Source organism: Diceros bicornis, chromosome 26 (genome assembly GCF_020826845.1).
Source record: "Diceros bicornis minor isolate mBicDic1 chromosome 26, mDicBic1.mat.cur, whole genome shotgun sequence".
Classification (NCBI taxonomy): domain Eukaryota; kingdom Metazoa; phylum Chordata; class Mammalia; order Perissodactyla; family Rhinocerotidae; genus Diceros; species Diceros bicornis.
Window position 1 is genome coordinate 3,709,395 of NC_080765.1, and position 23,619 is coordinate 3,733,013.

General features: G+C 58.3%; 3 protein-coding genes across 5 annotated transcripts; 2 read left to right on the top strand and 1 right to left on the bottom strand.

Annotated features, from left to right (window-relative positions):
* The first annotated feature begins 2,875 nt into the window (after window positions 1–2,875).
* POLR2J (RNA polymerase II subunit J) lies at window positions 2,876–6,729 on the top strand. The gene is made up of 4 exons (XM_058569056.1): window positions 2,876–3,004; window positions 4,189–4,278; window positions 5,503–5,677; window positions 6,495–6,729. The coding sequence occupies exons 1-4, from the start codon at window positions 2,952–2,954 to the stop codon at window positions 6,528–6,530; spliced, it is 354 nt and encodes a 117-aa protein (XP_058425039.1). The 5' UTR covers window positions 2,876–2,951; the 3' UTR covers window positions 6,531–6,729.
* A 614-nt stretch (window positions 6,730–7,343) lies between these two features.
* Window positions 7,344–14,160, bottom strand: LRWD1 (leucine rich repeats and WD repeat domain containing 1). 3 transcript variants are annotated; one of them, XM_058569038.1, is made up of 15 exons: window positions 14,041–14,160; window positions 13,316–13,550; window positions 13,083–13,199; window positions 12,442–12,582; window positions 12,101–12,202; window positions 11,711–11,833; window positions 11,521–11,635; window positions 11,191–11,300; window positions 10,765–10,972; window positions 10,179–10,350; window positions 9,939–10,079; window positions 8,268–8,359; window positions 7,930–8,085; window positions 7,726–7,838; window positions 7,344–7,633 (listed from the first exon to the last, which is right to left on the bottom strand). In XM_058569038.1, exons 1-15 carry the CDS (start codon window positions 14,118–14,120, stop codon window positions 7,493–7,495), a joined length of 2,046 nt encoding a protein of 681 aa, XP_058425021.1. In that variant the 5' UTR covers window positions 14,121–14,160; the 3' UTR covers window positions 7,344–7,492. The 3 variants fall into 3 exon arrangements, with proteins under 3 accessions (XP_058425021.1, XP_058425022.1, XP_058425024.1); XM_058569039.1 differs by having other exon boundaries at window positions 7,345–7,633; window positions 10,179–10,251; window positions 14,041–14,159; XM_058569041.1 differs by lacking the exon at window positions 14,041–14,160 and adding an exon at window positions 13,639–13,691 and having other exon boundaries at window positions 7,345–7,633.
* A 134-nt stretch (window positions 14,161–14,294) lies between these two features.
* On the top strand, window positions 14,295–23,574 carry ALKBH4 (alkB homolog 4, lysine demethylase). The gene is made up of 3 exons (XM_058569052.1): window positions 14,295–14,447; window positions 16,407–16,604; window positions 19,565–23,574. Exons 1-3 carry the CDS (start codon window positions 14,325–14,327, stop codon window positions 20,150–20,152), a joined length of 909 nt encoding a protein of 302 aa, XP_058425035.1. The 5' UTR covers window positions 14,295–14,324; the 3' UTR covers window positions 20,153–23,574.
* Window positions 23,575–23,619: the final 45 nt, after the last annotated feature.

The window sequence follows — 23,619 nt, forward strand, 5'->3', positions numbered from 1 at the left end:
CCCCCAAGCAGCCCACCAACTCAACTCCTTGGTGGGGATGCTACCATCCTAGGGGCCTCATGGGCCTCTTTGCAGGGCCGGGCCTCCTTCCCCTCCTGGCCCAGGCTTGGGTCCAGGGGTGGCTGAGCCTGCTCCGCCCCTCCCCACAGCACAACATCTGGTTCTCCAGCTACTTCCGTAGGCTTCACCCAAATCCTCATGCCTGTGGATCTTCTTGGGTTCAAGGACCTCATGGTCCGGAAGTATGGACCCCAGGGTCTACTGAACCCTAATGCAGGAAGTGAAGGGGAAAGAGAGGTGAGCACTTACTGGGGTGGCAACAAATCAAATTCTGGATTGTAACTGCACACACACAGCCACCCACCCGGCAGCAGCCGCCACCCTCTCCTCCAGTGGATCCTGGTGTGGGCGTGGCCACTGTGGCCAGGAGGGGGTTAAAATGAATAAGTGCCTGGCACTGCCCTCACTGCTCATGTACCCCGCACGCCAGGTTCTCCTCTCAGGCTCTGAGCAGAGCTGCCTACAGCCCAGGGTGCCACATTCGTTTTGGAAGCCACCTGGAAAAGGAGAGAGACAGAAAAGACTCCTGCTTGTGCACAGCACAGGAGGGTGTGAAGGTCACACCCTACACCTGCCCAGGGACTCTGCACCCCACCCCCACGTCACCCTGGGATTGCCAGGCCTGTTATTCACCTGGGGCCTGGACAGGTCCCCCAGATGTCTGATAGGACACTCAGAGGCTTGCAGCCAAGGGGGCTGGCATTCACCACAGGGCAGCACCCTGCGCAGCCCTGGGTGGGCCTAGCTCACACAGTACATGTGTCTTTCATCCTCCAGGCCTGTCTCATAGGAAATATGGGGCAGTTCCTACCAGCCGCCTCTTGGGAAATTCCTGTCAAAGTGTAATTTTCAAATACATAAAAAAATGACATACAAATATAGAATGAACATGTATCAAAGATTTATTACACTTCAAGGAGGAAATGAGTGTTTGGCAAAGCTGGTTTGTAGAGCGTTTTGAGAAGCTGGGTATTTGTAAGCATTCCAAGAACAGATTGCTAGAATAAGATTGTGATATTTGATACAAAACTGGTTAATGGAGTTTTCTTCTCTATGGCATAGAAACCTACAAGTTAGTAAGTAACTTCAGTGTCTAGGTTTTAATCAAATAATAAATATCAAAGTAAAACAAAGGTCCGTTCCCCAAGATTAGGGATTGGCAAGGTTTTTCTGCAAAGGCCCAGGCATGCAGGTTTTGGTCCCAGTTACTCTGGTAGCACAAAAGCAGCCACAGACAATGAGTAAACAAATGCGCATGGCGTATTCCAATAAAACTTTATTTACAAAAATAGGTGGCAGGCTTGATTTGGTCCACAAGCCCTCACATTTTACGATCTCTGCCCCAGTTAATGAAATAACCCTTGGTCAGACCTGTCCAACAATGCTCCAGTATGACATTGATAGAATATGCCGCACACTTGCCTTTCACCTTATTTCCAAGGTTGGAGAATGTTTCTCAACACCCCACATTCCAGCAGCCCCTTCCACAGTGGTGCCCAGCAGGCCTCTCTCTCTTAGTCTTATGAGAAGATGAGAGGTGAGAATGCTCATTTGGCCTCCCCTTGGGGACACCTGCATTGAGCCGCTGAAGACTCTGGGGGCTGACAGCTTCTGGAGCCCAGGATCTCATGTTGGTCTGGGAATCAAAGGGTGAGTGAGACCAGAACTCCCCAAGAGAGGACAGACTTCCACAGTGGCAGGGAGTGGAGCCCCTGCTGGGTAAAAATCCTCTCCTCACCCTGTCCCTACCCCAGTTAAGGGTGGCCAGCCTCGTCACCTTCAGGCCTCAGTAACCCTGGCAACGGTAGAATCCTTGGCCCAAACTTTTCCAGGATAACCCAGAAGGGTGAGGGTACCATCTCGGAGCATCATTACCCTCACTGCCTTCTATTCCACACCAGTTAGAGGCCCCCACCCTCTTGGCCTGGAGAGTGAAGGTTCTCTGTGGGCCTCCCGCAAATAATGACACTCCTCACCCCAGCACTCCAGGCTCAAGTAGGAAAGGGCCCTTGCCAGGAAGTGGTGGTGGAAGCTCCAGATTTCCTGGGGGGCTCCTCAGCTGCTGCCCAGCCCTGAAGAAACACCTGGGAAGCTATTAGGGCCCCAGTCGCTGATCTGAGAAACCAGCCCCTGTTGCTTCAAAGAGCTCAGGTAGGGCCTTTATACTGTAGTCTGCAACATATCAACCAATCAAAACAGGGACGGATACACTTATCCCTCGGAGTGCCTCTCTCACACCTCTATACACACACCTGCCTCCTCCCCCAGCCCTCACCCAACTGTCCCCCTAACAAGAAGCTCACTAGGCCACAAGCCCACTTGACAAGCCAGTGACAACCCAGCCAGGGGTCTTGTAGCAGTCCGCCTGGGCAGGGGCTTTATCCATACACAACCGTCCGGCTCAAGGGGGTTTCTTTCGCGCTCCCCCGGCCACACCTGCACACTACCCCATGGCTCCACTCTCCACTCAGGGGCCTCTTGCTACGTACTCCAAGGGCACATTTCCAAAGAGGATAAAGGGGTATGGGGAGTGGAGAGAGGGACAGCTCAAGGTTCCGGCTTAGCCTGGACGACGACGTCTCAATACGAACAGACCACCCTTCAGCGCTCGGGGCATACGCCAAAGTGCGCCCGCAGGCGAACCCCCGAGAGGAACTTCCGGACTCACGCATGCGCAGAGCCACCAGCCTCCCATAGTCCCTCCCGCGGGCGTTTCTCGCACCTGCGCAAGATCCTCCAGTCCGATAGGGGGCGGTGAGCCGGTCCTCACGCGGCTTTGGCACTGCCGGCGTAACACGGAAGCAGCCGCTAACCCGGAAGAGGTTACGCTGTAGGGCTGTGGAGGCAGTGGTGGCAGCAGCTGCGACTTTGGAGCCGGTTGAGGCGCTGGGATGAACGCCCCTCCCGCCTTCGAGTCGTTCCTGCTCTTCGAGGGCGAGAAGAAGTAAGTGGAGCAGGCCGGGGCGGGGAGGGTCGGACCGAGGGTCGGTCGCAGATTCTGGGGCTTCTCCTGCCCGTCCTCTGCGGGGGATGGAAGCAGCTTTTGCTTGAGCGTCCGCTCGGCCGAGTCTGCCAAAGTAAGACAGGCCTGCGAGGCGGTGGTGAGTCTCCCCATTTTGCAGATGAGGACACTGAGGCTCAGAGAGGTTAAGTAACTCCCCCAGGAGCACAGGAGGTGGTGGGTCTGCATTCGAACCCAGAATGTCTGGCTCCAAAGTCCTTTCTTTCTGGAATCTGGCAGCCTCCTCACTCATCTTCCTGCCTGCCACCTCTATCCTCCTTGCTGCAGCCAGAGTGGGGGCTCGTAGACTCCCATCCGATCTTCATTCCCCTGTGTAAAAGCTTCAGTGACTCCTCACGGCCTGCAGGGTGAAGGAGAATGTAGTCTAGGGGTCAAACAGCTCGGCTTGGCTCCTGGATCCCCCCCTTAAGGACTTTGTATCTTTGGGCAAGTGACTCAGTCTGCCTGAGGCCCACTTTCCTCATCTGGAAAATGGGCTTATTACTGCATTAAATCACAGGATTTTCGCTAAGGGGAGATTAAATCAGGTAATGTATGTAAAGTGCTTAGTCCAGGGCTCAGGGCATAGAAGACCCTCAACGTCGGCTTTTCCTTCTCTGAACAGCCTGGTCTGCAGGGCTCTGTGGTCTGCCTCTTGCCAGGCACTTCAGTGTCCCTGAGAGCAGCGGTTCTCGATCGGGGACCATTTTCCCCCCCAGGGGGGGCTTTTGGCAATGTCTGCAAACATTTTTGGTTGTCACCAAGGGGGTGCTCCTGGCATGTAGTGGGTAGAGGCCAGGGGTACTGCTAATATCCTGCAGTGTACAAGACAGCCCCCTACAGAGAAGAATTATCTGGCCTAAAATGTCAGTGGTGCCAAGATTAAGAAACTCCGCTTTAGGGAAAGGAGCAATCCAGAGTCAGCGCGAGTCCCACGGAGTCAGGGTGTGGCTGGGGTCAGGGTAGAGACTCACTGCTGCCCTGAGTCAGGGGTCTTCATGGGACGAAGAGATTGGGAAAGGCTTCCAGGAGGAAGTGGGACTTGAGCCTGCCTTGAAGGGCAGGGTTTAGACTCGGGGGAGGAGGGGAGCCCCTGCCCCCCATCTGTTGCCTCTGCCTCTTCCTAGGATCACCATTAACAAGGACACCAAGGTACCCAATGCCTGCTTGTTCACCATCAACAAAGAAGACCACACGCTGGGAAACATCATTAAATCGTAAGTTCCAGGTCCAAGGCTCTTGGGCTGCCTTTAATGGGGCTCTTTGAGGCAAAGCATCAGGTCCAGAAGATTTTCTTAAGTCTGTCTGTTTTTGTGCTAATAAGCACAGAGAAGCAGTCAGGATTAGCTCCCCTATTGGTGCCCCTATTGGTAACATGACCGCAGTGACACCTTGCATTCTAGATGTGTGTGGCAGAGACTGAAACTGAACAGAATAAGAAGTGGGAGAGGGGCTCTGTGGTTAGCCGGTGCCCCTGGTGGGTTCCTGCTATTGGTTGGTGAGTATGTTTACACCAGTTAAGTCCTGGCCAGGTGGGTGGTCAGTGACGTGGTTGCCGCTCTGGCCCAGGGACGTGTCATTTCACTGCCGACAGTGCCATCAGTGAAGCCAGGCCTCTCCCAGGTTTGCGTGTTTGAGGCCGAGGCGGGAGCCGCCTGGTCTCCTGGTGTAAGTAGGGGGTGGGGTTGCCCATCTTCTGTCCGAATGACTCCCACCCTGAATAAGCCAGTGGTGCACCCCTGCTGCTCCGCTGCTGTGTGAGCCCAGTGTCCCCACCTGTGCCAGGGCCCTCCTTCTTGGTGCTCACATTTGACTGAGCTGCTCTGGAGAGAGACCCCGCTTGCCCAGGGCACAGCACACGATGCAGGCTTCACTTCACACAGCCACGTAGAACAGGACCCCACATGTGGACAGCAGCTGCCAGCTGGTGTTGCCCAAAGGACCTCCATCTCCATTTCTTCACTGCTCAGAGCTGGGGGCCCCTGCTCCCTTTATTTGCTGTGCCAGATGCTCTTTTGGGGCTGGAATGGGGCTTTTGTGTTCTGGTTTACTGAACACTGGCTGGATGTTTACAGCCTAGGGAGGTCTCTTTGTGGGCGCTGCGGGGTCCCTGACTTCCCCTGAGGGAGGAGGTTGCTGGAAACCCTGTTTACCAGCTAGGGTCCTTGATGCTCATGGATGTAGGGGGGTGTGGGAGGAGTGCCCACATGGTATATCTTCTTCAAGTCTGTTGTCTTTGAAGATTTTGGGGGGACAAAAAAAAAAAAAACACTAAAAATCAAGAGTAGGGAACCACCTGGGGTCAGCTCCCAGTGTATTTGCTTACACGCCTCAACCCAATGGGAAGATTCCTTGGTTAGAAAGCCTGGTAAGCCAGAAGGGGCCAAAGCCCCAGGGGCACTGGGCTCGCCTCCCTCACACTGCCCATCTCTCTGTCTCAGACAGCTGCTGAAGGACCCACAGGTGCTGTTTGCTGGCTACAAAGTCCCCCACCCCTTGGAGCACAAGATCATCATCCGCGTGCAGACCACACCAGACTACAGCCCCCAGGAGGCCTTCACCAATGCCATCACAGACCTCATCAGCGAGCTCTCCCTGCTGGAAGAGCGATTCCGGGTGAGGAACCAGATGTGCAGCTTGGGGGTCGGGGTGGTCTAGGTGCCAGCCTGTGCCCAGAGCTGCAGTGTTCTCATGCCACATAAGATGAGCCCTGGGTCGTTTCCTCTGATTTATTTGTGGAGGGAGGGACAGAGGTGATGACAGAGCAGGGACCTCCACCACAGCCTCTAGGCAGCGTGGACTAAGGGGTTACGGAGTTGAGCCCCAGGGCCTGCTGTCTGCATCCATGGGTGGACCCTACCTAGCGCTCCAGGGTCTCCTTGGGAGCTCTCGTGGTCCCTGTGGAAGTAAGAGGCCTAGTGCCCCTTGGGGCTGCTCCTCCAAGTCTTTTCTCTGTGGTGTTGGCTGCTTTGTGCTCTGTAAGGTCTGGCTGCTTCCAGGGCATTAGTTTCTCTAGGGGGCAGCTCATCCTAGGATGGGGTCCCACAGTTAAGAAGCGACATGGGTGTGGTCACACCTGTTCCTGCAGGGGACTTCAGAGTTGAGATGAGTTAGAGTGGGAAAGATCCGGCGTGTCAGCTTTTCATATCTAAGTCATATGCCCACCAGGAGGTCCCTCTGCCCCACCTCACTCCCACCCCGGCAGCAGGACCTGTGCTGCAGAGAAGTCACGGGCTGGGCGGGGCTGGCTCAGGGGGGTCCCTGGAGCTGCTCAGGGCCCCGGTTTGCTGCCTCTGTTCAGTTCTGGCAGCGCTCTGGAGAAGGGCCGTGGCAGTAGTTTCCCGTCAGACCTTGGTCAGGGATGCTGGGCTTGCGTTCCCAACATCCTCACCCCGGCCATTCCAGCTAAGTGTGCTGCCTTCTTCCTCCCCAGGTGGCCATCAAAGACAAGCAAGAAGGAATTGAATAGTGGGCTGGAAGGAGTCTGGTTTGGCGAGTTCTGTCCTGCACCGGGCCCTTCTGCAGGCACCAAGTGGAGGAGAGCACCTCCTCCCAGCTGTGGGCCTCCTTGTAGATATCCCAGTGAGCCCCTCACCCCCGACACCGACGTGTCCTGTACATAGATTGTTTTACCCTCCTAATAAAGTGTGGCAGGGAAAAGACCTGGATGTGGGGCTGGCCCCGTGGCTTAGCGGTTAAGTGTGCGCACTCCACTACTGGTGGCCCGGGTTTGGATCCTGGGCGCACACTGAGGCACCGCTTCTCTGGCCATGCTGAGGCCGCGTCCCACATACAGCAACTAGAAGGATGTGCAACTATGACATATAACTATCTACTGGGGCTTTGGGGAAAAAAAAAGGAGGAGGATTGGCAATAGATGTTAGCTCAGAGCCAGTCTTCCTCAGCAAAAAGAGGAGGATTAGCACGGATGTGAGCTCAGGGCTGATCTTCCTCAAAAAAAAAAAAGACCTGGATGTGGGCTGAAGCAGACAGAGGTGACTTCACAGCAAATGGATTGTCAGTCTCGGTGGAGGCAGGTGACCTGTGTCAAAGCCACTTTGGGGCCACATTTCAAAGTAGACTGACCCAGAGACCCAGGCTTCTGTCTGGGAGGGTGGCAGGAACAAGCTCATTCTTGACAACAACTGGGAACTTGGGCGGCTGCCAAGGAGGCAGTCTTGAGCAGAAGGAAACTGAAAACCCATGTAGTTCCATGAGTCTCTGCTCTAGAAGCCTCAGCTGCCAGGTCTGCCTGTCTTACTCAAAGTAGGAATACTAGAGGGCCCCCAAACAGCTCACCACAGGCTTCTCTTACGTAGTAGTTTAATAAAAATATTCACCGATAAAAAGATCCCCATCATGAGCCCAGAAGCTGAATAAGTTAAGTTGTGTCCCTGGTGCTCTGCGCAGAGGCAGAGCTTGTGCTCGAGGCTACTGTCTCTTCCATATGGCTACAATGTTGGAGTCCGTCAGAGCGGTGAGGTAGGTACAGGTGGGGTTGGCCACCACCATGTTCACCATGGTCTTGGTCACCGTCTGGCCAAGGGCCCAGGGCTGGGGCCACTTCAGGATCTGGTGGGAAGAGAGGGGGCTGGGCTTCTGCTTCCTAGATACCAGGCCCCTCGTCCTGACAGTCCCCGGGGGCGGGAGAGACCCATGTATACCTGTGTGGGTGCCTGCAGGCCTGCCGGCAGCGGAGGCTGCTGCCTCAGGATGTGCCTGACGTCGTAGACCCACACATTGCCCTCCTCGTCCCCACAGAGCACAATCCCTTCATCTGCCAGGACACACACTGGAATCTCAGGGGGGCAGGGATGGGCAGAGCTCCTAGAGGTGGCGGGTGGGCGGGATGGGGTGGGCAGGCTCACCAGGACAGGTGCTGAGTGAGAAGTAGGCCAGCTCGGTGGGTGACCACTGCAGCCGAGCCAGGACCACTACCGCCACTGTGGACTGGCTGCCCCGGCCCAGCCATGTCTGGCCCCAGCTCCACAGGTAGATGGTGCCTGGGCTGTTCCCCTTAGAGGCTGTGGGGGAGAACAGAACTGTGCCTAGGGGCCTTCTCCAGACACTGCCTGTTCCCCAGTGGGGACCCCTCAGAAGCCTTCAGACCAAACCCCAGCCCACGGAGAAGTGACCCACGAAGGCTTTCCCAGGGCCCACCTGCGTCCCAGGAGGCCAGGCGGGCCCCTGAGCCAGGCTCACTCACCCACGACATCCTCATTCACAAACGCCAGCCCATCCACTCTCCGTCTAGATGCCTCGGGGCCCTCGGGGAAGACGAACTCCACCTCACACACCCTGGGGGGCAGCAGAAGACGCTGGTCGGCTATTCCTCACACACACAAGAAGCTGCTCATTTGTTCAGGTATCAGCTGGGCATCTACTCTGGGGTCTGCCCTGGGTGAAGGTCAAGAGATGCAACCAGAAAGACCCATTCTGGGCCTTGGAGGCGTTCAGCTTTGCCCTGGAAGGAGGAGCTAGCACCTGGGTGTACTGAGTTCCAGGTGGTGGGACTTTAGAAGCATGAGGGGCTGGTTCTTCCAGGATGGGGGTGGGGGGAGTGGCCAGGAAGGGTTCCGGAAAGAGGCAGTGCCTCTGGGACTGAGAGAAGAGCAGGAGGAGTTCACCAGGCAGCTGAGCCCTGGGGGCCTGAGAAAGTAGAGACTGGGGAGGGGTTTACTCTGCCCCCGAGGACAGTGGGGAGGAGCTGCTGAATGTTTCCTCGCTGAGACTGTGTGGGGTCACAGTGTGCTTGGAAAGTCCAGCCAGCAGCTGCCTGGAGTGCTGAGAGGCCACCTGGAGCCAGAAGGCAGCCAAGTACCAAGCATGAGAGGCAGATGCATCTGAGATGCAGGAGGAAGGCCAGAGGACTCGGGGGCCACGCAGACATGGCCGGGCAGGGAGGAGACAGGCCCAGGGCTAAACCCCCAGGGCAGCACAGCCACCACCAACACGTGGCTGGAGAGCTGCCACAGTCTGCGGAGACTTCCCCTCCCCTCCCTGAAGCAGCTGCTTCACTCCTGCCACCCACTGTAAACTTCTTCCCAGGCTAGTCACTGCACTTAGGACAAAACAAAATCGCACCACGGCCAACAAAGCCCACAGGCCCTGGTCCCGGCAACCCTGCCACTTCATCTTGTGCCATTTCCTCCAGTTTTCCAAGCTGTAGCCAGACCTCCCCGGTCAGCCAGCTCTCCCTGCCGCGGGCTCTTTGCACATGCTGTTCCCTCTGTGCGAGCACCTTCCTTCCCTCTCCTGCCTGACTCCCTCGCAGGGCTCACGGACAGCAGGAGCCTGAGACCCCATCTGTCCACCACTGGTCACCCCTGTTCCCCTCTCAGAGCACCCTGTTCTCTTTCCTTCATAGCTGATGTCACACTTCGTAGGGTTCTAACTGGCCACCTTAGTTTAAGGCCTATCTCCCCCACTAGGCTGTGGGCCCCACGAGGGCAGGGACCCCGTGCCGAGCCATCTCAGGTCTTCTGGCTGGTACAGATGGGACACAGGCCTCACCCTGGTGTTCCCCGGGCCTCATCCCTGTCCAGACACACCTCCCTTGTCCCCGACTAGCCCTGGGATGCAAGTCGCTGTCCCTGCTTTACAGATAAGGAAATTATGCTAGGACAGGGGAAGGTCACTCTGCTAGTGGGTGGCAGGACCTGGGGCGGTTGGTGAAGCCCCACGTTGAAGGTAATGTGATCACAGCCCAGTCCCCAGCCCAGCGCAGGTAAGGAATGGGTCACAGGATCCCTTCCTCGAGAGCCCAGAAAGTGGGATGGGGCCATGGTTTGGGCAGGTGTGCCCGGGGTCAGACATCTGGACTGGCAGCCGCCCAGCTCTGAGGCTTGGCTTTCAAGGCATCCCCACCTGGCCTCACCTCTTCTTTTGAGGCTGGTCCAGCCGCACGTCCCAGCAGCAGCAGCCACCCTCACAGCCAGCCAGCAGGTAGGCATCCGGGCAGGAGGCAACCGGGCAGAGGCGCAGGGGGATGGAAGTGGTATCAAGCGTGAGCAGCTGGCTGCCAGCAGGCGAGACAGAGAGCGTGAGCCCATGGACCCAGGTGTCCACCTATCCTAGCAGCTGTCCCCTCCCCGCCAGCCCTGCCCCAAAGCGTTACCTGGCCTGGAATTCGTAATCGTGGTTGGGCACCCCAATGTCCCAGAGGATGATCCGCTTGTCATAGGAAGCCGCTGAAGAGGTGATGGGAGGAGGACAGGTGGCTCTGAGGAGGCCCTGCTCCCTCCTGCGGGCTGTATCCCAGGCTGAGACTGTGGTCCCAAGGCCAACCCCTCCAAGGCAGGGAGGAAGGGCCTCAGCTAGGAGACTCAGGGGCCTACAGTCCCTATCTTGCTCTAACCCACACCAGGGAGCCGTCTTTGGGAGGTCTCTGCTCACAGAATACCCTTGTTGGGTTCACCACACCTGGAGGGCCAGGGGTATCCACCCAGGTCAGACAGAGTGGCTCAGGTTGCTGGCAAGCTTCAAGGCCACAGAGCAGGTTGGAAGGAAAGCCCGGATCCGAAGCCCAGTCTGTTGACTACGAAGCCACGTTGCTTCTACCACGGTCGGAGCCGACCTTGCAGCCCAGTGTGAGGCCCACCAGCCCCATGAGCTCCCCACCATCCCAGGGAGGGAGCACTGAGGTGCCAGGCTGCAGGACGGGGGTGCCGGGGAGCCCCAGGGGTCTGGGGAGCGGGTCTTACTGAAGAGGTGGGTCTCGTGGGTGGGGCTGAAGCAGAGGGTGGCGATGGCCTTCTTGTGGGCCCGGATGACCCCGCAGCAGAAGCCGGCACGCACGTGCAGCAGCCGGACCAGGCCCCGCAGGCCTGCAGCTGCCAGCACACTCCAGCGCTTCTTGTGGCCTGCCTGAGTGACCACCATCAAGGCTGTCCAGGCCACTGAGAAGAACTCCTGGGGGAAGAGGGGGAGCAGTCACCGAGGGGCAGGTCATAGAGCTATATGTGTGTGCACAGGCCTGCAGCATCGGGCTGGGGAACTGAGGCCCAGCACCAAAGAAAAAAGTCACCTGGTGAGTAGGTGGCCAAGCCTGGACGCCCAACCCAGCACTCCCGCCCCCAGGAGCCAAGGCTCTCCCTGTCACCCTGCAGGAGCAGGCCCCCGGCACTCACCTCGCCTGGCGCCTTGTACTTGTGCAGCACGATGCCCGTCTGGCAGTCTATCACACACACGGCCTCCCCGCCACACGTGGCCACGGTCTGGGACGTGGCCCCGGCATGCCCTGTTTTGAGGGGTCAGCTTAGTAAAAATATTTTCTGTAAAGCTTCCCCCCGCGGCTCCTCCTGGCCTTAACAATACTTTTTAAGCTCTCTGTTCCTCAGGATTCCCCACCCACCCACGCAGCCCCCCCCAGGAGGCATTCTGGGGCTCCCTTCTAGAAAGCTTGTTCTGCTTGCTCCCTGGGGCCCCACCCTGGCCCTGCCTGCCCACCATGGATGTACCCTCCTCCCAGGCCGGCTCGAAGGCGCAGGCCCAGAGCTGGGTCTCCAGGTCCCGCGGGCTGTTGTTCTTGCTGTGGCACTGCAGGAAGTGCAGGGGCTCCAGCTCCAGGACCGGCTGTGGGGGCAGAGGGGGTCACGGCGGCCCAGCCCTGGCTCCCGCCACGCACTCCCTGCCACCTTACTAGCTTACCTGGCTGCCACCAGAGCCCACGGGGCTGCCCTCCGCTGGAGCCAACGGTGAGGTGCACACTCGCTTCTTGGGGGAGAGGTTGAGTGGGATATCATCTGACCGTTTCAAGGCCACTGGCCTAGCCTGTGGAGGGCGTGGGAGGCGGGCTGAGGGCCTGGTGACCATGGGCCCATCTGCCCAGGACTTTCTTCCTCCCCATCACAGGCTAGACTGCACCCTCCCATGGTGTGGGATACAAGGGCCGACCCAGGATCTAAGAGAACTAGCTTGGGCAGCTGAGGCCATCTCCTGGCTCATTTCCAGCACCCCCCTCTTCCCTGCAGCCTCCTGAGGCAGGAAGGGCCAAGGTAGGCCCTTGGAGGCCTGGGAGCTGCATGGAAACACACTCACCCTGGGATGGGCAGCTGTGGATTCTGGGGGCCTCTCTGGGCTGTCTGCCTCATACCCCTGGATCCCACCAGAGGCCACCAGCTCCTCAGAGATCATCCGCACCTGCATGGGGCCAGGCCATCAGGGAGCTGGGCACAGTCCTGGGGGCCCCCAGCCCCTCCCCAGGGAGCCTGTGTTTCCTAAGTTAGGAAAGGTCCTTTCCAGCCCACAGGGCTGCCTTCCCTAACCCACCCCACTCCCCACAGCCCCTCGTGGCCAGAGACCTCCAGGGCAGCACAGTGCATAGGAGCCAGTGAGAAGCTGGGAGAACTGACCCCCAGCACAGTGGGGTGAGGACATACCCGCCACTGGGTGAATTCACTGAGGGACTCGGGCCCATAGCGGACATCCCTGACAGCAGACCTCACAAAGTCCTCCTGGGCCTTCTCCGCCTCCTCCTCTGGGCTCAGCGCAGCCATGAACTTCTCCCAGTGAGCTGTGACCTGGCCCGAGAGGGACCAGATTCAGGCCCAGCTCACCCCAGCTCTCCTGGACCCTCCATGGCACCTCTGCCTGCAATCTCATGGCCATAGGTGTCTCAACCTGGAAGCCTCCCCAAACCACAGCCTTCTCAGCTGCAGGTTGCACAAAGCTAAGCAACACACACACACACACACACACACACACACACACACGAGTACCAGCGCCAGAAGCAGGAGCTGGCCCCTGGTACAGTTACTGTGCTGGTGTCTCAGCCTCCCCTACTGGGCCCCGCCTGCACACCGGGGGGGGGGGGGGGGGGGGCACGACCTCCAAGGACAAGAGGCCAGGCACCACCGCCAGGCTCAGAGCAGCACGACAGGCCAGCGGCTAAGGGCTGCTGGGTGTCAGGGCAAAGAGCCCCTGTCATCGCCCTCAGAGTCCTCCAAATGTCCGCTTCTGTCACTCCCTCCCCAAGGCCCCTGACTGCTCCCAAGTCCCAGACACCTCCCAGCTCCCTTACCCTGCTGGTCAGCTCCCGATTCAGGTTCTCCACCTGAGAGGAAGTGGACGAAGCATCCTTGCCATTGACCTTACGGAGCTTGGGCAGGAGAAAGGATACCTTCAGGTTGTCACTGACCTGGGGGATGAGGAAAGAGTGGCTCCAGGGTGCCCAGCCTGGGAGTCTGGGGCTGCTGAGCCTGAGTCCAAGAGAGTGCTGGCCCTGGGCACGGGGCTGGTGGGGTCTCCACTTACTGTCAGAAAGGGGTTGCCCTCCAGGCTGAGCTCCTCCAGCTGTGGGAACTGGCACAAGGCTGAGACGTCTCCCAGCTGGTTGTTGGCGCAGCGGAGTACGCGCAGGTGGGGCAGGCCCAGGTTGGCGGGCAGCGTCTCCAGCTGGTTGTTGGAGAGGTCCAGCTCTTGCAGCTGCGTCAGGCGGCTCAGGAGCTTGGGGTCCAAGTGCTCGGACAGCAGCTTCAGCCCGGACAGGCTGGAGTGAGGGGGGCAGACCAGGAGGGCTTAGGGGCAGGCCGCCCCCCACCCCCCACGCCTCTGGGTGCCTCGGAAGGCTTTTTCACCTGGCCGCTCTTGCGCATACACAGCTTCTCCCCAAAACTCCGCTTTTTAAAATCTTGTAACTATTTTAGCACTCGGGTAGCGTGGCCCCCTCCAGGATGCTTTTCCTGATCCTCTGGGGGGCTCCTCTGTAACTGTCTCAACAGGTTGCTCAATACTCTCTTTCTGCAAGACTGTCTCCCCAGCAGCCCGGGTCCTCTTCAGGGGTAAGGCCACTCGGGCCCCACTCGGCCCATCCCATACGAGAGGGCGGCGTTTGGCCCGAGCGATTAGAGGCTCTGCCGAACTGAGGGGGCGATAAGGGCGCCGGGCAGGGAGTGGGCAAGGGTCCCCGCCTTTCTTCCCGCCCGCCCGACGACCGCGGCCCAGGAGGCGGGGCTGAGTGGCCCCGGCCCGCCTCTTACTCCAGGCTCCGGATCTTCCCCAGCCGGTCGCTCTTGGGTCGCCCCCGCTGCATCAGCAGCCGCGCCGACAGGGGACCCATGGCGAGGAGGCGCGGCCCGCGCGGGCCCGATCGGCGGCACCAGCGTCGGCCGAGCCCAGGAGGTGGCGCCGCGCGAGCCCCTCGGTAGTGACGACCGGAAGGAAGCGGCCTCGCGGGCCTCGTGACCCGCGCGGGGACTACAACTCCCAGCGGTCCCCGCGGCCAAGCGGCCCTGCGGCTGCGCCCTGGCCCCAGGACGCGGCGATGGCAGCTGCGGTGGTGGCGGCCCCCGAGATCCTTCGGGAATGCGGCTGCAAGGGGATCCGGACCTGTCTGATCTGTGAGCGGCAGCGCGGAGGTGACGCGCCCTGGCAGCATCCACCGCAGGTGAGGTCTGGGAGAGGAGCCGCGTCCACAGCTGCGTTCTTCACATGGGGAAACTGAGGCCCAGATCGGCCATGAAGACGGGCCCCGGATCAAACCGTGTCAGGGGCTCTCGGGGTGGAGCGTTGCGGGGTGAAGAGATGAGGGCTTTGAGGAGGGGGCTTGGAGTGGGGAAGGGCCTGGGACGGGGGCGCAGTCCGACCACAGCGCACCTCTGGGGCTGGGGGGCAGACTGACAGCAAACCACGTCGCCCCCCCGCGTGTCTTGGGCTTGGAGCTTCATGGGCCCGTAGGGAGACGACACGGAAAGAGTAGAGGGTGCCGAAAACCAGGGCAGAGGGCTCCCAGAAGGCCTTGGACGGAAATGGGCAAGGAGGAAATTAATCCAATTAATTAACCAAAAAGGACTCAGAGCCTTCGAGCTGGGCAAGGACGTTCCAGCTGGGGGAACTGCTTGAGCAAAGGACCGGGGGAGGGGCGTGTGCCTGGAAGGTGGGGGGATGGCATGGTCGGTGGGGCCTGACCAGGCTGGATTTGTCCTGAGGGTTATGGAGGGCTCCTGAGGAAGTTTAAAGGAAGTTACAAGTGAGTTGGAGACAGATCCTTCGGTGGGAAGGGCGCATAGGAAGGTATGAAGGCTGGGAAGCCAGGGAAGAAACTGTCGCAATGTCCCTGGTAAGAGCTCGGAAGGTCCTGTGGAAAAGAGTGTGGCGGTTCCTCAGAAAATTAAGAGTAGAATTACCATGTGATCCACCAATTCCACTTCTGGGTATATACCCAAAAGAATTGAAATCAGGGTCTGGAAGAGATATTTGCACGCCCATGTTCATAGCAGCACTATTCCAATAGCTAAAAGGTGGAAGCAACCCAAGTGCCCATCAACACATGAATGGATAAACAGAATGTGATACTGAACTGTGGCGTGGCTATGGGTGTGGAGGCATAGGGCTGGGGGGCGGGGTAGTACCACCTTCCCAACCTGATGGCTGAGGGATGGGTGAAATGTACAGGATGATGCTCCACTTTCAGCGTGTCCTGTGTGAGGTGCCAGGGGACAGGACACGGTGGTTCAGAGATGGGGTGGGGGTGGTAGCAATGCCTATGGAACTTAAAAGGGGAGGAAGCAGAATTAATCAGGCAGGGAGGACCTCAGACTGCCCTGCAGGTCTGAAAAAGTCTTGGCCAACCCAACTGGAAGCTCCAGAGCACATTAGGCAGTCCGGTGTTGGGCTGAAATGGCCAGGCCCATGCTGGGTCACCGGCCGGGGGCTGCCCAGGACAAGGATGGCCTCCACTCGAAACCTGAGACAGATCCCGAGGGCACTGCTGCAGGAGGTCGTTAGCCTGGCACTCCTCCTGATGACTGGCAAGCTCTGCTCTATTTTGAAGGGAGATTCAGGCAGTGCCTGTGGCTGCCACAGGGTAAGGCAGGGCCCAGAGACATCCCCTCCTCGGCTGCAAAGGGCTTCTCCCCTCTGGCCTCCCAGCATGTGCTGCTCACTCCCTGGAAGCCTCAGGGCCTCAGCTTTAGGGGCAGCATATTCCTCATCCAGCCCTGGTCTGGGCTGGATGCTTTCACACACTTTAATTCTCACGAGGTTGGGGAGGACAGAAGACACTCCGCAGCTACAGGGGAACAGTATGGAATTATAGGCTGCTTCCTGGCTGTGTAGCCTGAGGCTAGTTCCTTAACTTTGTTGAGCCTCATCTGTAAATTGGAGAATGAAAAATGGTTATGCAGATGCTCTTTCCTTTTACAGATGAGGAAAGTGAGAAAGGAGAGGGCTGCGGGCCTTTCCCAGGAGTTTCTGCCTCCTTCTAGACTCCAGCTGCCTTCCAAAGTGGCTTCAGAGGAGGATGAGCCACTGGGCAGGGGCTGCTCCCGAGGGGGCCTCCTGGGGGTACATGTGTGGGATGAGCCAGAGCTCCAGTGGCTCCAGGACCCCTGTCTTTCTTGTGCAGAAAACACACCGTTTCATTTACTACTCTGACACTGGCTGGGCCGTGGGAGCCGAGGAGTCTGACTTCGAGGGCTGGGCCTTCCCCTTCCCGGGTGTGACGCTGATAGAGGACTTCGTGAGCCAGGAAGAAGAGGCAGAGATGGTGCAGCTGATGGACCGGGAGCCCTGGAAGCCCTCACAGTCAGGACGGAGGAAGCAGGTATGCCGGCCCTGAGCGGAGGAGTCACCCCGCCGGGCCCTCCGACTCCTCGTCCCCGAGCCCCTTTGCTCACCTCCCTCTCAGTGCCCTCCTCTGCAACGATACCCCACGGCGCCCCAGGGCCACTGGGGCAAGTTCCCCCTGACCTCTGGCCGCGAGTGGGCAGGGCTGCCAGATGGTGTGTGTCTGGGGAGGGGACAGGCCAGTGAGGCGGGGCTCTAAGGCAGAGAGCCACTCAGCTCTTTCCGCCCCTCTCCCCAGCTGACCTAGTGCTGGTGGCAGTCATGGAGGGTTCTTGAAGGCTGCCAGCTGCCTTCCTGTCTGAAGTTCTCTCCCCATCAGTTTCGAGTCTCCTTGCACCCGTTCTGCTGGTGCGGCCTCCAAATCCTGAACCCTCCCTGTGTTGGGCATCACAGCCCCCTCCTTTCTTGGTCCCACTCCTCTCTCCTTCCATTGCTCACCTCCAGCAATCTTCAACTCCCCGAGGACTTGGGAGCCAGCCATTGGGCCACCTTCTCTCTTGGCAGCCTTCCTTACCCAGCTAGGATACCGCCGCCTGTTACACCGTCACTCCCTCGGGTGCTGCCTCACCCTTTTGCCTCTCACTTGTCATCACTCTTTGCCCTCAGCCACAGCCATGGTCGCATCCAACCCCCACCCCCACCCCCTGACACCCACTCCAGGCCTGCTGGCGGGGCTCCCCCGGCTCCACTCTCCACCACGAGCTGGGCCTTTTTTGCTCCCACAGTCACCGACCTCCCCCAGCTCATTCACTTTGCCGCTCTCCTTCCAAACCTTCTCTTTGCCCCTCCTCACTCCGCTGATGACTGTGCCTCTCTGAGAACACAGCTGCCTGCACTGTGGGGACACTGTTTCCTGCTCGCCTGTGCCCCGGGCTTCTTGCCAAGCCCCCATCCAGCTGTGAGCTGGATGCCATTCCCTCCTGCTCAGAAGACATCGTCCAGCATTGTTCCCCTCTCTCCTCAAGATCAGTTTTGCCTTGACTGGATCTTTTCCCCCAGCCTACCAGTGAGCTCCACCTCTCTCGTCTCTGCAGCAGAGCTGCTCAAGAGTTGTTGAATCTCTTCGATTCCTCTCCTCCCTTAACCCACTCAAAAACCACTCCCACCGCTGACCTCCACGCCCTATACCCAGTGGCCGGTTCTCAGGCCCCATCCTTGGGCCTTTTCTCTTCTTCAGAGGCTCCCTTGTTGCTCTCAGCGAGTCACAGCTCTGCACGCTGTGGGTGTGTCTGGGCCTCCCGTGTTCGTATCTCCAGCCGAGGCGTCTCCCATTTGTCAGACCCGAGACCGAGCTCTCGGCCCACACCTGCACCCCTCAGTGTCCCCATCTCGGCAAACTCTGTCTTCCACCTGCTTGGGCCGGAACCCGTGGATCTTTCCAGATTTCTCTGTCTCTCCTTGGTAATTCCTGTTAGCTCTTTCTTCCTTCAAACATACCCCGAATCTGAGAACATACCACCCCCACCACTGCCACCACCAAGCTGCAGGAGCTTCCTGTGGCTCCCTCGCCCCTCTGTGGTCAGTTTTCAGTAGAGAGGAAAGTGACACCACTGATGCCTCGTCCCATCGAGTTGCCGCTCTGTTAGAGACCCAGCAGAGCCCCATCTCAACCTAAACGCAAAGTCCTTACAACGCCCGGGAAGGCCCTGCGTCGGCTGCCAGCCTGTCCTTCAGGACACTGCTGCTCTCTGCGTGTCCCCCAGGGCGGTCACAGTAGCCTCCTCAGTGTTCCTGAAATGCTCCAGCTTCATTCTCGCTACCCAGCACTCCCATCTCAGGCCTTCTGCCTGCTGCCCAGAGGTGGCCTGCAGGAGCCAGGGCACTCTGACACGCAGAGGCACCCTCCATGGGAGGGGGACCAGAGGGGGTGGGAGTCTGCCGATAAATGCTCCTCTCTTTCATTCCTTGGGCTACAAATCTGAAGTGTATTCTAGAAGGCTTCTCCCTAATGTGTTTTTTTTAGATAGAAGCCACGTACCATAAAATTCACCCACTTTAAGTGTACCATTCGGTGGTTTGGTTTTTAGTATATTCACAATATTGTGCAACCATCACCACTATCTAGTTCCAGAACATTTTCATCACCCCAAAGGTGATAAAAACCCATTAGCAGTCACTCCCCATTCCCCTGTTCCCCAGCAACCACTGATCTACCTTCTGTCTCTGTGGACTTGCCTGTTCTGGACATTTTGCATAAATGGGATTACATAAAATGTGACCCTTTGTGGCTGGTGTCTTTCACCAAGCATAACGTTTCCAGGGTTCAGCACTTTGCAGCATGTATCACTGCTTCTTTCTTATGCCTGCATGCTATCCCATCGTGTGGCTATGCACCATTTGTTCATCCCTTCATCCGCTGGCGGACACTTGGGTTGTTTCCACTTTTTGGCTATTGTGAATAGTGCCACTATGAACATTTGTGTGAAAGTTTCTATGTGGACGCGTGTTTTCAGTTCTCTTGGGTACGTAACTGGGAGTGGAACTGCTGGGTCATGTGCTTACTCTCTTCTCCCTCGTGGTTCTGAACCCCAGTTGTGCCCAGTGTTGACCAGCTGATAACACTGCCTTGGATTGGTCTTCTCTCCCTCGCTGCTCGTCCTTCCCAGATCCCGACTCCTTGGTGTCCCATCCCGGAGCACGCCACCTATACACCACTGGCCTTTTGTCTCTAGCTCTGTTTTCTTGGGTACCTGGGCTGAGACATCCCCCCGACACTTCATATCCCCCTTCCCTGCTTTATTTTCCTCCTTAGCATTTACTGCCGTCTGATGTTGGCTGTTTATTCACATCTCCTTGGTGTCGGCTTCTCCTGCATGAATTCATGTGAGGAATTTTTGCTTGTCTTGGTCACTGTGGTTGAATTCTTCAGAGCTGGTCTGTGATACCATTTCTGTCAACTCACACGCTTCTACACTTCTTTTTTTCCTCATCCTTCAGGACTACGGCCCCAAAGTCAACTTTCGGAAGCAGAAGCTCAAGACCGCTGGCTTCAGAGGCCTCCCCAGCTTCAGCCGGGAGGTGGTGCGGAGGATGGGCCTCTACCCCCTCCTGGAGGACTTCCGGCCCGTGGAGCAGTGTAACCTGGACTACTGCCCGGAGCGCGGCTCGGCCATCGACCCCCACCTGGACGACGCCTGGCTTTGGGGGGAGCGGCTGGTGAGCCTCAACCTCCTGTCCCCAACCGTGCTGTCCATGTCCCGGGAGGCGCCCGGCAGCCTGCTGCTCTGCCTGGCCCCGTCGGGCTTCCCGGAGGCCTTGGTGGAAGGTGTGATGGCTCCCAGCAGGTCCGTCCTGTGCCAGGAGGTGGAGGTGGCCGTGCCCTTACCCCGCCGCTCTCTGCTCGTGCTCACGGGGGCTGCGCGCCACCAATGGAAGCACGCCATCCACCGCAGACACATCGAGGCCCGCCGCGTGTGCGCTACCTTCAGGGAGCTGTCGGCCGAGTTCTCTCCTGGCGGGAAGCAGCAAGAACTGGGGCAGGAGCTCCGGCAAGTTTCTCTCTCCTTTCAAGGGAGGCCCATGTGAGCCGCCTCCTGGGGACAGGAGCTGGTGCTGGGCCTGGCTGGGGCCACGGGCTCCAGAGTCGATGATGCGCCAGGACTGAAGGGGGGAAGCCCAGCACAAGGGTCTTTCTTCCCAGCCCGTTAGGTTTGAAGAGGAGACTGCGCGACACCCTGGGGCCGTGGTAGGGGGAGCCCTGGTCGGGAGTGGGTTTTGGTGGGAATGTGTCTCAGGTCTGTCCCCTTTGACCTGCACCGTGCCGACTTGTTTGGGTTACTTAATTTGCCACAGTTTGAGGGCAGTGGTGTAATTTGAGCTTAAAAATGTTGGTACCACTTGAAACCACTTTCCCCTTTCTCCATCTCTCTAGTGAGGTTTCCCGAAGTCCACCTGCGGTCCCGTCACTTGGGCAGTGTGTTGGACTGGAGAACGGAATTGGTAGATTTGAGGTTTTTATTATTTCACACTTCAGAGCTGGTGATAGCTTCTGAGTCAGGCTCTGTCTGGGTCATGCTTGACCCCTGGGGTGTGGAATGCATGAGGACAGGGAACTCTCCTGAGAGTCGGGCATCCCCCCACCCCCGGCCCCAGTGCTCTTAAAAAGTAGGGGGAAAACGTCTCTTCAGCTCCCAGGACAACACAAGGTGGTTCACTTTGTCTGGATGGGTGGCTGTCCCAGAGCACCTGCGGCCAAGAGAGGAGCAGGTTGTGGAGGCTGAGGGCAATAGCGGTGGGCCCTGGGCCTGCGTGACCAGCCCTCTCTCCTGCTGCTTATATGACAAAATACACTCAGCTCACCTGCCACATGCTGGGAGCCAAACTCGAGGGACCAGGGCCCCATCACAGCCTAGAAAGGTTCATGGCCAGCACTGGTCTTCACAGTCATTCTGGAATTTTCTTAGAGCTGTCAGGGTAGGGGGAAGCCGCTGGCCGCTGTGCACTATCTGCAAAGTGGCATCACAGCTGCTGAGCCACTGGCTTGGATTGGAGAACCCTGCAGAGACCTAGTGGAGAGGCTGCTTGGGCTTCTCGTGGCTGAGTGAGCCCAGCTGCCGGCGGGGCGGGACGGTGGGCTCCCAGACGCTTTGACACCCCTCCCTGGGTCAGCTCGCTCGGAGCAGGAGAGTGGAAGACTGCTTGTTCCCAGGTACTGTGACCTCCACGCAAGCCCGCACAGACCCAACTCCAGGTCCCTCACTGGGCATTCAGCTGCAAGCCTGAGTGGAGTGCCAGCTGATCCTGCTGCATCTGAGCAGCCGGGCAGGCCTGCAGGCACGGTGGTCTGCTCCACAGGGGCTGGTGGAGAGCCTCTGCCCGACAGGCTGAGCCTGGGAGCAGCCCGCCCCCCTGGGTGGAGCCTGGAAGATGCTCTGCCAACAAAGGGCTCCATGGGGAACGCTGCACACCCAGACTTGTCAGGGAGAGGCGTGTTAAGGCTGGGGGCCACTCAGCAAAGCAGCCCATTACCCCTGGAATCACCAGTGCTACGAGCACTTGACAGTGGACCCTTCCACTGCAGGGTACACCTCAGGACACGCTCCTTCACGTCACGGTCAAGGTGGTGTCCCTGACTCGGGTTTGTCCTTGAAGCTACTACACGAAGGCCATCGGGCTGCCTGTGCCGCTGTCTCCCCCAAGCATCCACTGCTCATGCCACCTGCTGGGATGGCGCCCGCTCCTGGGTCCCACAGCCTGAGGGGTGCAACGTCTGTTTAACCCCGTATTCTGGGTGGCCGTTCCTGCATTCAGCGCACTGACCTCAAGCACCAGGTGTATGTTGTGCGGACTGTTTTGTCTGTTCTGTGTTCTTGCAGTCTCAGACTAGGAGACAGCCTGAGTCCATGGGGATATGCTAATACGGAAGCATCCTCTTCCAGACTGAGTTGTGGGGAGCTCTGCTGACATTCCTCAGTCCTCCTGGGCTACAGAGGCAGTCTGCCCCCTGGATTGGCAGAACTTTTCTATGCAGTGGTGCCAGCTGCTTTGCACACCTGATTCCTAGGAGCCCTGGGCCAGAAAGTTAAAAATAATAATAAAGGACATGGGGCCGGCCCCGGGGGCGCAAGCGGTTAAGTGTGTGCGCTCCGCTGCAGTGGCCTGGGGTTCGCAGTTCGGATCCTGGGCATGCACCGACGCACTGCTTGGCAAGCCATGCTGTGGCAGTGTCCCATATAAAGTGGAGGAAGGTGGGCACGGATGTTAGCCTAGGGCCAGTCTTCTTCAGCAAAAAAAAAAAAAAAAAAAAAAAGGATTGGCAGATGTTAGCACAGGGCTGATCTCCTCACACACACACAAAAATAATAATAATAATAAAGGACAAATTCTTCTCTAGAAGGGGGCCTCTACCTCTACCAATGTCTGGAAGCTTCCTAATGAGCAGTCACCAGGCTGTGGGAGGGATCTGCCCATTTCTGCTGCCTGGCTAGACCCCAGCCCTGGCCCCAGTGCCACAGGTCCCTGGCGGGGAGAAGGCCCCACGAAACCAGAGCTACGGAGGCTCCTGGAGGCCTGGGGGCCTTCAGGTCATCCTGTCCAGAGGGTCTCTGGTGGTGCTCACCCCACACATGGGGCTGCCCCTTGTTGTGTTTCTGGAATGGGAGAGCCTCACTTGGGAAGGGAAGCAGCAGGCAGAGGCGCTCATTTCCATCACGGCTCCACCTGGTGGGAGCCTCGCAGGGTGTCTGGGTCCGAGCGCCCTGCCTGTCCTTTCCAGCGTCCACCCACCTCACATGGGAAGCCTGTTAGGACAGTGTTAGGACACTGGCTGGTGCCAGCAATTAGGAGGAGGCAGGAGGGCTTCAGGAGAAGTGGGCTGTCACCCAGGACACAACAGACACCAGGAAAGAACTGGGGCTTCTGAGGGTCACCTCTATGGCTTTCCACCAGGAGCAGAAGCACGTTTCATAGCTTTACTGGTTTATTCAACCCAGGGCAACTGTTTTAAAAATCAATACACAGGATGGGGGTATGTGCACCCTATGCGACGTACACAATGTCATGCATGATCCGTCAGTCAGCACAGGACAGGTCAGGATGCAGACGAACGCGATCCACTCAGGCCTACGCGGTTTTGTCCTCAACAGACCTTCCTAGAAGACACTAAGATACATTCTGCCTTCACAGTTTCTAAAATAGAAACACGAGTTTTGAACCTTCTGGTCAGGTACTGAATGGAGCTGGTGTTCCACTTTGGAAAGGGCTCAGAGCGTCTGCGCTGTCTGTTCTATGAGCACCAGGAGGCTCTGCACAGAGGGAAACAGGGCAAGCCTGAGCAGGCCCTGGGGCAGCCCGCGGCACTGCTCACCACGGAGAGGAGGCCACTATCCCTGGAATACTTCACCATCAGGTGAAACCTCCAGAAACCGAACTTCTAGCCTGTGACTGGCTTTCCCCCTTCCCCAAACCACCCTACTGAGTTGTTTCTGCAGCTCCAAATGGCAGCTTATCCTTCATCCCCCGACAAGCTCTGGGGCTGCCCTGAGGGGGCTCCC